General features: G+C 37.2%; 1 protein-coding gene across 2 annotated transcripts in view; it reads right to left on the bottom strand.

Annotated features, from left to right (window-relative positions):
- Positions 1–13272, bottom strand: part of Atg5 (autophagy related 5) — a 144594-nt gene that overhangs the window by 78054 nt on the left and 53268 nt on the right. For both annotated transcript variants that reach the window (XM_090338362.1, XM_090338361.1), the window contains exon 7: positions 3838–3955. In XM_090338362.1, coding sequence (XP_090194488.1) covers positions 3838–3955 — 118 coding nt within the window. The remainder of the gene's footprint in view (positions 1–3837; positions 3956–13272) is intronic.

Genomic DNA, 13272 nt, shown 5'->3' with positions numbered 1-13272 from the left:
ATGACTGTATCACCTCTAATCAAATTATACCTGCAATTTTCAATGCAACAGTAGAGACTCTTAGTACCACTGCAAGCACTGAGAATATGAGCATCTATGATAATATAAATGCTGATGTGCTGCAAAATTACCAAGAGTATAGAGCCCACTGCTAGTGAACAGAGAATGAAGATGACAGTTATGGGCAGCACAATAAGAACGCTTCTGATGACAAAAAAAATTGACTCTGACATTCAATCACACCTGGAAAACATCACAAAAGAGCGGACTGAAATTAGCTCTATGTTGCTACTCAACATTGATGAAAATCAAATTCTATCCTCAGATACAGGCAAAGAAGGAATAATTTACTGAGCTGATTTTAACATTGCCGTCTTTGTAGAAAAAAAAAAGTTCCATTGTTTGAATTACTAAAAACAGCAAGATACTTGTAAATTGTATTACAATAAGTAAAGGACTGACAATGAGAGAGAGAGAGAGAGAGAGAGAGAGAGAGAGAGAGAGAGAGAGAGAGAGACACAGAGAGACACAGAGAGACACAGAGAGACACAGAGAGACACAGAGAGACACAGAGAGACACAGAGAGACACAGAGAGACACAGAGAGACCCAACCCATTTCATGACTGCACAATTCAAATATGGGAAGGTAAAGAGGGATACAAATCGATTTTAATTCCAATTCTAAATGAATGTACAAAAACTGGAATTACAAAACCATCATTATCTTAACTCTTAAGCCTTCCATTTGAGGAAGTCTGGCTTGGCTTGTGTTTGTGGGGAGAGGGGGAGATGGTAGTGTCATCATGCAGATGACTACTGCAGGTTTCAAACCTCAGGTCATAAGATGCAATCAACCAGCTTTAATTCTATCCAAACACTGCTATGGTCAGCATGAGATGTAGAAGGTTTCTTAATTGTTTATGCCTGAAAAAATGTATCACCCCATCATACAGTGAAGTCACTGAATAAAAACAATTAATCATACTGAACAAAGGAGAAAAAAGTGTGAACTACGTTTCTTATAACAATTATTCTGATTTTATAAAGCATATTAAGAATAAGAATTTTAAATTACAATTGTCAAACGAAGTATGCTAAATTTCAACACTTAACTTCATCTAGTTCCTCAATACCTTTTTATATTTTTAATGTCACTGAAAACTTCATGCGTATGTATGTGGAAAAAGAAGAAAAATACTGCTTCCTCAGCAAATTTCACAGCACCAATCACCCTCTAGTAATCAGCCCATAGGTAGGTGGGTGAAGGATTCTATAATGAGCATGTGGGATATGTGACCTGATCCTCTACTTTTTATATGTCTAACTTCTTTTATCTTCCACTCTTATATGTGGATGGTAGTGGGGTTGGAACTCTAGGTCTTGTTCTTATTACCACTTGGGCTGTGCTTCCAACTCTTTCTCTTCTCCATAATCAATTAGGACAGTGCTAAGACCTTCCTAATGTTCTTTGCCTCTCTCCAGTCCTGACCACACTGCAACTGTACAATTTTTCTGTCCAATCCACCTGAGAACAAAAGCTTGAGCAGGGACTGTATCCTTCATATCTTAGACTCCTTCATATCACAAGGTAGTATATGCAGTGCAAAGAAAATGCCTGACAGATAATGAAATCTGTGGCATCACATGGAAACCTAAAGTTAAATGGTAGCTGGAAAGGTATCAAGAAGTCATGAAGCAGGACAGAAATGGAAAGGGGAAAACCATTGGTCACAGTGTTGTTTTTTTTGGCAAGAATGATACAGAACTTGTTTGTCATGGAATAAATGCCTTTCTTTAAACATGTGCTCCAAGCGTGCAAGTGAAGCATGAAATTAGGTTATGAGTTGTCCAACACTTATAGGACCAATCAATAAAATCTTGACATCAATTTACAGATGAGAAAGGCCATTTCTATTTCACTCTAGTTTACCAGAGTGGGAAATAAATATGACCAAGCAAACCCTACCATGGTTATATTGTCCAAAGTAGAAATTTAACACTAAGATTTTGTTACTGAAACTTCAGCATGTGTTTTTCTTAATGAACAAATAAATTATTTCACTCAGGTATGGTACAGAAGCTCAAATCTGAGTCATTTTTAATTACAGCTAAAACCACAAGAAACAATTTACCTGAGCTCACCTTTGATTGTTTCCTGTTACCTCTAACTAGGCTAACTCCCCTAGGTACTGACAAATCAAAAGAAGACAAGACGTAAACCAGGTCATGATGAGTTAGTCCCAAGAATGATGATCTAAAGCACGTATACATAGTATTAGTACACTCTACTGTCATATGATGGATTAAGACAAAATTCCTTGACACTTGAATCACTTCTTGTAGGGAGCGGTAGACAATGGAGCCACATGTACTTTCTCTTTATTTCATGGGATGACAGCCAGTTCTTATCCATATTATACATGCAAGTTGAAGACTTTGACACTTGGGTGCCATTATGTCAAAATGCTCCAAAGCTCACAATATATAGGTATACTAAACCATAAATAGTGAGCAGTTCTTTACTGAAACTGTGGACCAATGCTATCCTCCTTAGAACTTCTTAAAGTGACAATTATTTTCTATAACTATGATGTAACCAAACGAGACAAAAGATTTTTCTAGCTGGGTACTCATGGCTTACAACTGCAATCCTAGCTATTCAGGAGGCTGAGACTAAAGATCACAGCTCGCAGCCAGCCTGGGCAGAAAAGCCAGCCTAGGCTGAAAAGTCCATTAAGACTCTTATCTCCAGTTAATCACAGAAAAAGCTAGAAGTGGTAGTGCGGCGCAAGTGGTAGGGTGCTAGCCTTGAGCAAAGGGAGTTCAGGGACTATACAAAGCTCAAGCATCCGGACCAGTTTAAAAAAAAAGATTTTCTAAAGAAAAGGTACAGGTTTGCAGTTGAGGATTCAGCTCGGCAGAAGAGCTTTTGCCTGGCAAGTGCAAAGCCCTGAGTTTGGTCCTTAGCTCTGGGGGGGAAAAAAAGAAAGAAAAGATATAGAATTGGTACTTAAAAGGATCTCCCCAAAATGGAGTATCTGTATTCTTTAAAATAAAATGAAAAGACAAGTTATAGAGTTGGGGGTGGGGAAGTCCACAAATTATATGTAATAGAGTCAGGTGTTAGCGGCCCACACCTATAGATACCTAGCTACTCAGTAGGCTGAGATCCGAATATTTCAGTTCAAAGCCAGCCTGGACAGGACAGTCCAGTCTGTCATGAGATTATTATCTCCAAATAACCAGCAAACTTGCTTTTAATGGGATATGTAGCTCAAGTGGTAGAACTCTCACCCTAAGTGAAAAAGCCAAGCCAGAGCACAAGGCCCCAAGTTCAAGCCCCAGTATTGGCAAAACAATCAATCAACATTAAAATATTACTTTCATATTAATACCTTACTCCTCACTAAACTAATATAACACAGGGCTATTCAATTTATCAATGAACATGTGCCCCTGTAAATTTCTCCTAAAGTCAACCAATAACAACCACAGGACTGGAATTAGAATCCAGACATCAGGAAATGAATAATAGAAGAAATGTGTGTGTGTACATGTACACATGTGTGTGATTAAGCAACCCTAATTGCAAATATGAAATGCCTTCAAATCCAAAACACTTTACATACTAATACACTCAATATGATAGCACAATTGAGAAATTCCACATCTGACCCTATGTGACAGCTCAGTCAAATCATTAAAATACTATAGAAAATTACCACAAAGTTGTCTGTAATGTGTATATATTTATATATGAAAACAAGCTTAGCTTACCTAAGTAACAAAGCATTTAGAACAGAAATGGGAAGGTTTTATGCTATCCTCAACATTACCTTCAGGAGTAACTGCAGAAGGACAGACTTCTTTGAGGAGATCTCCTAATGTATGCAGCTGCCCATCTGCAGCCACTGGACGAAATAGTTTCTGAATAAAAGGCTGCTCCGTCGTTGTCTATTTGAAAAATAACAATAAAAAACATAAGCTAAGAAATTTAAACCTTCACTGCTGCTAATTACAATTAATAAATCATTACATTTTTATGCAGGCCTTAGTTGTCATGATATAAAGTGTAAGAAAGAGTCCCTAACATCAGAGAAGTGGTATCACTGGGGAAAAACATTAACATGATATATATTCAGGTAAATCTAATCCTCAGGAAACAATCATACCAACCAAGAATGCAAGACATTCTAAATATATCTGGTCAGAATTTTTAGAAAGTCAGATATTGAAAAACAAAACAAAGTAACAGAGCAATTCTGATCAGAATTTAAGCATGCACACCTGAAATACAAAAAAGTTAAAAAGGGACAAAAGTGACTTATCAATACAAGTTTAAGCCCCAATACTGGCCTCCTACAAAATAAAACCAAAACAAAACAACCACCCCCCCAAAAAAAACTAGAGTATTTTTTTTCCAAGTCTATCATAAAACTCTGAGATAACTAAGAAGTAGACTTTTGCTATTAAGCAAATTTGTATGGCATGACAAGCTCATAAGAACTGATGCACAATATTTACAATAATATTTACATTTATGCTTCATTTTCTTCAGCTTTCATGGTGGAGGCATCATGGCCGAGAATACAAAGGCTCTTTCTTGCCAGCTGGTGTGTCACGGACACTGTCTTCATTGCCTTTAGGATCTTCCACTACTTCTCCTTAACCATTAATTTGCAACCTTTCTCTCTGTCTTAGAAAGAACTAAAATCTCAAGTAATATGCATTGCACAAAACTGACGTGTTTAGAAATTTTTTAATGTATGACTGATGTACTTAAAATCTTGTGTGCAGTGAGGGATCCTGGGGCTTGAACTCAAGGCCTGGCCATTATCTCTGAGCATCTTTTTTTTTTTTTGCCCAAAGCTAGTGTGCTACCACTTGACCCACAGCTCCACTTCTGCTTTTATGTGGTTAATTGGAGATAAAAGTGTCACACACTTTGCGGATCAGACTAGTTATGAACCGAGATCCTCAGATCTCTGCCTCCTGAGCAGCTAGGATTACAGGCATGAGGCGCTGGTGCCTGGCTATGTTCTTCAATTTAAGAAGATAATAAATAGTTCTCTACACAAATTGAAACCAAGAGCAACAGCATGCCCTGACAAGTGGTTCACTAGGTGAAGATAATAAGGGATAAGAGTTCAGACAGAAGAAATGGCTAGAGGACTTCAGTAGTAATAAGACAGCCACCACCTAACTTAGAGCTTTCTACTCTGTCTTCCTGGCTAGGAAGGGGCAAGGAAATTGAAATGGTGAAAGGTCTTTTGTGAGGTCCAATGAAAAGCCACACCGCATGTGATGATTTGGTTAAAAGGCAAAAATGAGACTGGCCAGTCAAGGAGAGGCTGGCTGAATAAGGCAAGCTTATGTGATGACCGGGACAGGAGAATGACAAGGCAGAAATGCACTCTTAATTTAAAGAAACACCTAAAATGGACCTTTTGTAGTCTGTACTGTAAGGTAAATTACCTGAAAACAATGGAACCAGGTATACTCAAGTTACTCAGTTAGATATTAAGAAAGATATTGCCCTCTATTTTAAAAAAATTTAAAATGCCCTGTTGTTTTTCAGTACCTTCTAGTCTCTATCCTCAAAAGCTATTTTTAAAAGGTCTGCTCTTAACAATCTTTTGCAATTAACATATTTGCTTAGTAAATGATAACTAAATTCTGTAGTGATACCATGACAATTCTCAGTGCCGTCTACATTCATATAACAGGTGCAAAGAAAAAGCCTATCCCAAATACAGCCAAGTAGGTCAACATCAGTGCTGAGAAAAATAAGAAAAAAATGACATATTCTAGAAATTTAAAAATTAGAAAATGTACAGATACTGTAAAAGGAACGTTACCACAAATGGAGATGGGAGTCTGAGTCATATGGATGATTTGAATATGTACTATTTTTTTAAAAAGTAAGGGACATGTGAAAGAGGGGACAGGCACTGAAATCATAAAAACTGGCTGCAAGTCTTGGTTCTATGACTGTTGGCACAATACATAAACATCTATAAACTTCAATTTTCTCAACTGAAAATGACCACACACTCTACCTTGTAGAGTTTTTGAAACAATAAAACCCTGACATATGATAACTCCTAACTTTAAAGACCATACCACTACCAGGACCACCACCACTTTAGAGCACTGCTGTGTACAATTTAACCATGAGCTGAGGAGCATGGCTCAGGAGTACAGCATTTTCTTCAACACTACTACCACTAAACAAAAATAAATAAACAAAATCATCAAAAACTTACATTAAAGGCAAGGCCTATGAAAGAAAATACTGTTTTCCAACAAAAGTCTTAAATCTCTTACATGCTCATTTGCTTAAAATTCACTGCTTTTTGTTTGTTTTATTTTTTTTAAATAAGGAATCTAGGAGCTGGGAACTGGTGGTTCACTACTATAATCCTAGCTACTCAGGAGTCTGAGATCTGAGGATCAAGGTTCAAAGCCAGCCCAGGCATAAAGTCAGTGAGACTCTTATCTCCAATTAACCATCAGAAAAACAGAAGTGGCCCTGTGACTCCAGAGGTAGGATGGTAGCCTTAAGCTGAAGAGCTCAAGGCTAAGATAGGCATGGTCCAGTCAAATTTTACATCACATGTTTCTCAAAAGGTGGCTCATGTTTGAGTTAACTTAAGAACATACACTTTTACAAAAAGAACAGACCAAATTAACACTAGTGCTTTTCCACCTTTACAGTAAATGGGTTTTTTTTGTTTGTTTGGTTGGTTAGTTTTGTTTTGTTTTTTTTTGGGGGGGGGCAGTCGTGGGGCTTGAACTCAGGACTTGGGCATTGTCTTTGGATATTTTTTTGCTCAAGGCTAGCACTCTGCCTCTTGAGCCACAGTGCCACTTCTGGCTTTTCTTGTGTATGTGGTTCCAGGGAATTGAACTAGGGCTTTGCGCATGCTAGGTGAACACACTACCACTAGCCAGCAAATAGTATTTGATAGTGGGAAATGAGGGAACAGGAGAGGAATAGGAGGATCCTTTATCTTTTACAGAGGGAAGGAGACTTGAAAATAAGCAGTGGGAGAGTCTAAAGCCCATTTTTAATATCCCTTACACACTAAAAAATAATAATTAACATTTGGAAAGCTGTCATCACTATAGTTAGGGACACATAATCTCCAAAGCAGCAGTGTTTTAACTGGTACTATGGTTTAAATGAAAAGCACTCTTGCAAATAATATCCACACATCTGTTTTAAAGTTTAGTCTTCTTTATACTATATTTTAAGTCAGCCTATACAATACCAAATATATTATGACCTAATATTAGTAACAATGTATGTCCATCCTATAACTGTACAGTATATGTTATACAATATATATCACCCGCTTTAAGACTCGGATCATGCCTGTAATCTTAGCAACTTAGGAAGCTGACACCTGAATATCACAGTTTCACACCATCTGGATCAGGAAAGTCCATGAGACTTTTATCTTCAATTAATTACCAAAAAAGGCAGAACTGGAGGTGTGGCTCAAGTGGTAGAAAGACAGCCTTGAGCAAAAAGCTAACCTAGCCCTGATTTTGGCCCCAATTTTTATTACTTTTATTGTATCACACTGTAAAAACTAATACAAGAATAATGTAATCAGTATTTTCAAAAAGAAAATCTTTTTGAATATGAACTTTTTATAATCTTTTAATTTTTTTCCCGTTGGTTGCGGGGCGTGAACTCAGGCAGGGCCTAGGTGCTGTCTCTGAGCCTTTTTTGTGTTCAAGGCTAGCATTCTACCACTTGAGCCCAAATACCACTTCTGGTTTTTGAGTGGTTAACTGGAAATAAGAGCCTCATGGGGACTTTTCTGCCCACACTGGCTTTGAGCCAAGATCCTCACATCTCAGCCTCCTTGAGTAGCAAAGATTATAGGTGTGAGTCACTGACCCCCTATGAGTTTTTTTTTTTTTTATCTTAAGGGTATACTTCATAAAACAAATTAAGAAACATTTTTAAGTTGTAGAAATAAAGAAATCCAAGTAGTTAAAAAAAAAACTAAATGTCAAATAAAAATGGCTATGTGACATTGGAAAGTGAAATTCTGTTCTGATGGCCAGCTGACTACCTTTGCCAGAAGATGTCTCAGGACCGTAGTATTAAAAAATAAAAATAAATAAAAATAAAAATGATGAGGGCTGGGAGTTTGGCCTAGTGGTAGGGTGCTTGCCTAGCATGCACAAAGACCTGGGTTCAATTTCAATTCCTTGGTACCACATACACAGAAAAAAGCCGGAAGTAGTACTGAGGCTCAAGTAGTAGAGCTCTAGTCTTGAGCAAGTCCGAGGACAGTGCTCAGGCCCTGAGCTTAAGCCCAGGACTTGGAAAAAAAAAATTTTTTTAAATGATGAAACAGGACCCATGAATAATTATTGACCAAACTACAAAATCATGTTGTATGGTACTACAACTTTGAATAAAGCATTTTGTTTAAGGCTTCAAGAATGGCAGTGCTGCCAGGCACAGTGGCTCACGCCTGTAATCCTAGCTACTCAGGAGGCTGAGATCTGAGGATCTTGGTTCAAAGCCAGCCCAGGCACTAAAGACCATGAGACTCTTATCTCCAATTAACCAGTAGAAAACCGGATACGGGGCTGTGGCTCAAGAAGTAGCTGAAGAGCTCAGGGACAACACCAAGGCCCAGGGATAGGGCAGTAGCCTTGAGCTGAAGAGCTTGAAGAGTTTAGGGACAGCACACAGGCCCAGAGTCCTGGCCCCACAATCGGGGGGGGGGGGGGGGGGGGGGATGGCAGTGTCACTGATCAGAATTAATTGTACCGAAAGGAAACTTTTCCCATTGCATAAAACATGAATTACAATAATATATATTGAGATATTGTTTCACCATCCCCAAATAATACTACTACACCATTATATATGATATGGAACAAAGCCTTGAAAGTTAAAAGTACGGAAAGTTTCTTAAAACTGATAATGTATTGGAAGAAAGCAAATTTGTTAATTCTACTCCCATTACCCATTCCTCAAGCAATGAAAAGGTAGAGTTCAGATTATACTTTGTTGTGCAAATCCTTTTGAAAGCTACTCTACCCTGTTTTATATGAAGCATCTGTAGCTAAAATGAACACCTAGTGAAGAGGATGGATGCTACATTACATAAGCAGACGTCAGAACTCTCTGAAGCTGATTCTAAGTTACTTTAAACATGAACAGAGTCAGAAATTAGCTAGGGCTTACTTCTTAGAAGTAACAGATAATTATCCTCATCATGATGAAAAGTTAAATGTAAGCTAAGAGAGGTAGTTTTCCTTTAGCAAAGCTCTGCTTTAAAAAGTAAAGTTCCAGACTTTAATTAAAATAGGAAATGCTTTACAAGTAGTAAAAACACTTTTCAGGTTAGAAAGGCAAAGAATAAAGGATGATGAGTGGAAGAAAAGATGTGACAGCAAAAAATAAGAAAGGAAAGAGGGGCAGGAAAAAGATAAAAAGAAAATCAAGGCAGACTTACTGAAATAGATTATTTAAACAAGTACAATAAGCTCTTTCCTACTGTGTACTATAAAGTAACCTGTTTCTCATTTGTGTTTGAAAACTAGACAAAATATTAAGAACAAGCACCACACTAGAGCACAAGGTCTTTAGCTTTGAAAGCATTCTATTTCTTAATATATATTATTTTCCTGCATTTCTACATTTCTAATAACATAAAGACATATTTTAACCATGTTTAGCAAAAAAGCAATTTACTTTAGTTTTATTTCTGATTCATTCACATTAACTTGACCAGTAACTGTGCATAATTTATCTGTGAATTCAATAGCCATATGAAGCTATAATGGATATAATTCCACTAATTCAATTTGAATTAGTTTGTAAAGTACTCATAAGTATGTCCCAATACCCATGAGCACAGGCAGGCAACTTTCACAAAATATCACATCCACAACAGACATGCAGTTTGCTTAATTATGATTTTGAAATCCTACTGAGTATATTTATAATCAGATTCAATTGTTAGGGGCTAATCTCTGCCTTTTTAAACTCTCTAAGCAATACTCTCAAATACTAAGTGGTTCCTTAAACCAGCAATGACTTTCCTTTAAACCAGGTCTTTAAGGGGGCCATTGAAATATGTATCCTATTCAGTACAAAATATATTTTACTAAATAATTCAAGGTGTAAAATCAGACAATGTGGCTAAATATTTAAATTATATTTGCTAACTGAGAATTACTATTCTAATATATTACAAGCTGCAAAGAAGTTACTGGCCTAATTAACAATTTCCAGAGGTTTTAAATATGATGTCAATATAAATATCAATCTTTGCATAGGTGGTATCAATATAGTCTGTATACACATGAACATACCTGTACATACATATAACTGTACCTGTATCAACTCAGTAATTATTATTTAGAAAAGCTGAATGATACTACAAAGCAAAGGAAATATGATATCCTAGAAAACCTTGAATATTCGAAATCAAAAACATATGACCCAGGCCAGGAGTATGGTCTAATGGTAGAGCGCTTGCTTAGCGTGCATGAAGCCCTGGGTTCAATTCCCTGGTACCACATCCAAAGGGGTGGGGGGAGGGAGGGAGCTGGAAGTGGTGCTGTGGCTCAAGTGGTAGAGTACTAATCTTGAGAAAGGGGGAGATTCGGAGATAGTGCCCAGGCCCTGAGTTCAAGCCCCAGGACTAGCAAAAACAAAAAACAAAAAAAGTATGACCCAACTACTCTGACATACACTTAAGACTAGAAGCTGGGCACGGTAGCCCACGCCTGAGATTTGAGGATTGTGATTCAAAGTCAGCCTGGGCACAAAAGTTCATGAGACTCATCTCCAATTAACCACCAGAAAACCGGAAGTGGCCCTGTGGTGCAGGGGGGAGGGCAGTAGCCTGAGCTAAAGAGCTCAGGGACACTCAGATTTTGATCCTCCAGATCTCAGCCTGCAGAGTAGCTAGGATCACTGGTATCAACCTGGGACACGATGGATTCGTCTTTTAACACCAAAAGGACAAGATGCTTCAGCAGTATTCTACCAGGTTTTTAGTCAAAATCTTTTTGGATCTGAAATTTCAAGAACCAATATTACAGTGATATTCACAAGACAATATGTTGGAAATGAACTGTACAATTTGGGAGAGGTTTGGAGGAGGGCAAGTAAGTGGGAGAAAAACACTGGAAGGGGAAACAATGTTCAAGGAATAATATGCCACTGCCTTATGAATGTAACTATAACCCCTCTATATATCACTCTGATAAGAAAATAAAATTTTAAAAAAGAACTAAAAGGAAAAAAGAGCTCAGGAACAATGCCCAGGCCCAGAGTTCAAGTCCCACAACCAATCAAAAAAAAAAAAAAAGAACACTAATTAGTCTTTTCAATAGATTTTTCTTCTAATATTCCCAAATTACTCTCATATTATCTAATACTTTCTTATATACAACCTTCTTGAAAGTATTAGCAGTAGTTATTTTTGAAGTATGAGTAATTAGACCAAAAGCCAACTCTCATATTTACCAAAAAGAAGGAACCACTACTAAGAATCAAAGCCTAGTAATTCTGTTCTTACCAGACAGGTGTTGTGTGTTTTGGCATGGTATATGAAAATCATTTATGAGAAGAACAGGGAAAAATTAGTCGTTTTCACAATTGAAATAGATAAATGATTAGGCAGATTTCTGAAACCTGAAATTGTCAATAGGTTGAATGATCATCCTAAGAAACATCATTCTAAAGGTTGTCATTCTCAACTATAGAAAGAACTGAAGTAAAAATGTAATAGGACATAAAGAAGTTAATCTAGGCCTAAGATATTATTGAATTAGGTTGAAGAAATGAATTCTTTGGTCAGAGACTAAGCATAGGAGTGCTACTGCTAACATTATATGAGGCCAGAGGGATCAGGAATTTATGAGAATGAATGAACTGTCCTATGTACAGGTTATTCCTGGCATTCGATACCAGTTCTGACAACATTAACTGTGATGTGGAGTGCTTTAAAATATAGATAGTAATAGAGAGGAAATAAACTTTAAAAATAGCTCCTTCTACATACTAAACTCACATTAAAAGGAGGCCATGTTTTTACTTTCTGCTAAGGCATTTTCTGTATTAGAAGCAAAAAAGGCTGATTTTAGGAAGCCACAGAAAAAAGATGATAAAAAGCTTGATAGGTATGAAAACTGAAACTCAGTCTTGAGTGAAAGGTTATAACACAAGAAAGTTGAGGGGAAAAAAAAACTAGAGCAATACATTTTTTAAACTATAAAAAACAATAAGCTCTGGAGCTATACTACATAATCTGATTCAAATACTGGTTCTTCTATTCCAGTCACTTATGGATCACACCTGTAATCCTATTCAAAAGGAAGCAGCGATCTAAGGGTCCCAGATTGTAACTAGCCTGGACAGACAAATCCAAGAGACTCTTATCTCTAAGCAACCAGCAAAAAGCTGGAAATTGAAAGTATAGTAACATGGTAGAGCACCGGCCTTAAGAAAATAGTTAAACCTTGAATTCAAGCCCCAGTATAGACACCACAAAAAAAGGCGGGGGAGTCCTTTTAATTGCTAGATAGGCAAAGGTAGACAAGTTTCCATTTACCAATACTAATCTCAAAATAGTACATAACCCAGTGGCCAACAGTGATGATCAAGTGAAAAAAGAATACATGAAAAATATTTAAGGCAGTATCTACCACTCAGTAAGTACAACAAATATCAGTTAATATTGTTACTCATATATAGTTTATTTTAATTACTAGGCCTATGATCTCACAAGTACTGAATGAAACAATGACCTAGTTTTATGAAACAAAGCAAGGAGAAAATGTTGGCTTTGTTAAAGAACAACTTTAGCAACTGGGAATAATACCATTAACTTGGCACCTTTAGCTATAAAGGGAAATATTTCCCCCATCAGGTTATTCGGAAATTACTAGATACAGCTCATTTTCAAAAAGCTCAAGAAATGAAAACATTTATTCTCAATCAATATGCTAAAAACAGCACAACTCTGCATCGAATTGTTCCAAATCCTATACATTGTAGTTTTAAAATATGGCCCCAAACAGTTTACAAATAATTGCTTCCATTAAAAGATCAAGGTTCAAAGCCACCCCAGGCACAAAAGGACCTGAGACTCTTATCTCCAGTTAACCTCTAGAAAATGCGAAGTGGGGCTTACAGGGTAGAGTGGTAGCCTTGGGCTGAAGATCTCAGGGACAGTGGCCGGGAGTTCAAGCCCCATGGCCCTCCCAAAAAAACTTCTCGG

This window comes from Megascapheus bottae, chromosome 8, assembly GCF_031878675.1.
Source record: "Megascapheus bottae isolate mThoBot1 chromosome 8, mThoBot2.hap1, whole genome shotgun sequence".
NCBI classification, from domain to species: Eukaryota; Metazoa; Chordata; class Mammalia; order Rodentia; family Geomyidae; genus Megascapheus; species Megascapheus bottae.
This window is presented reverse-complemented; position numbering and strand designations above follow the sequence as displayed.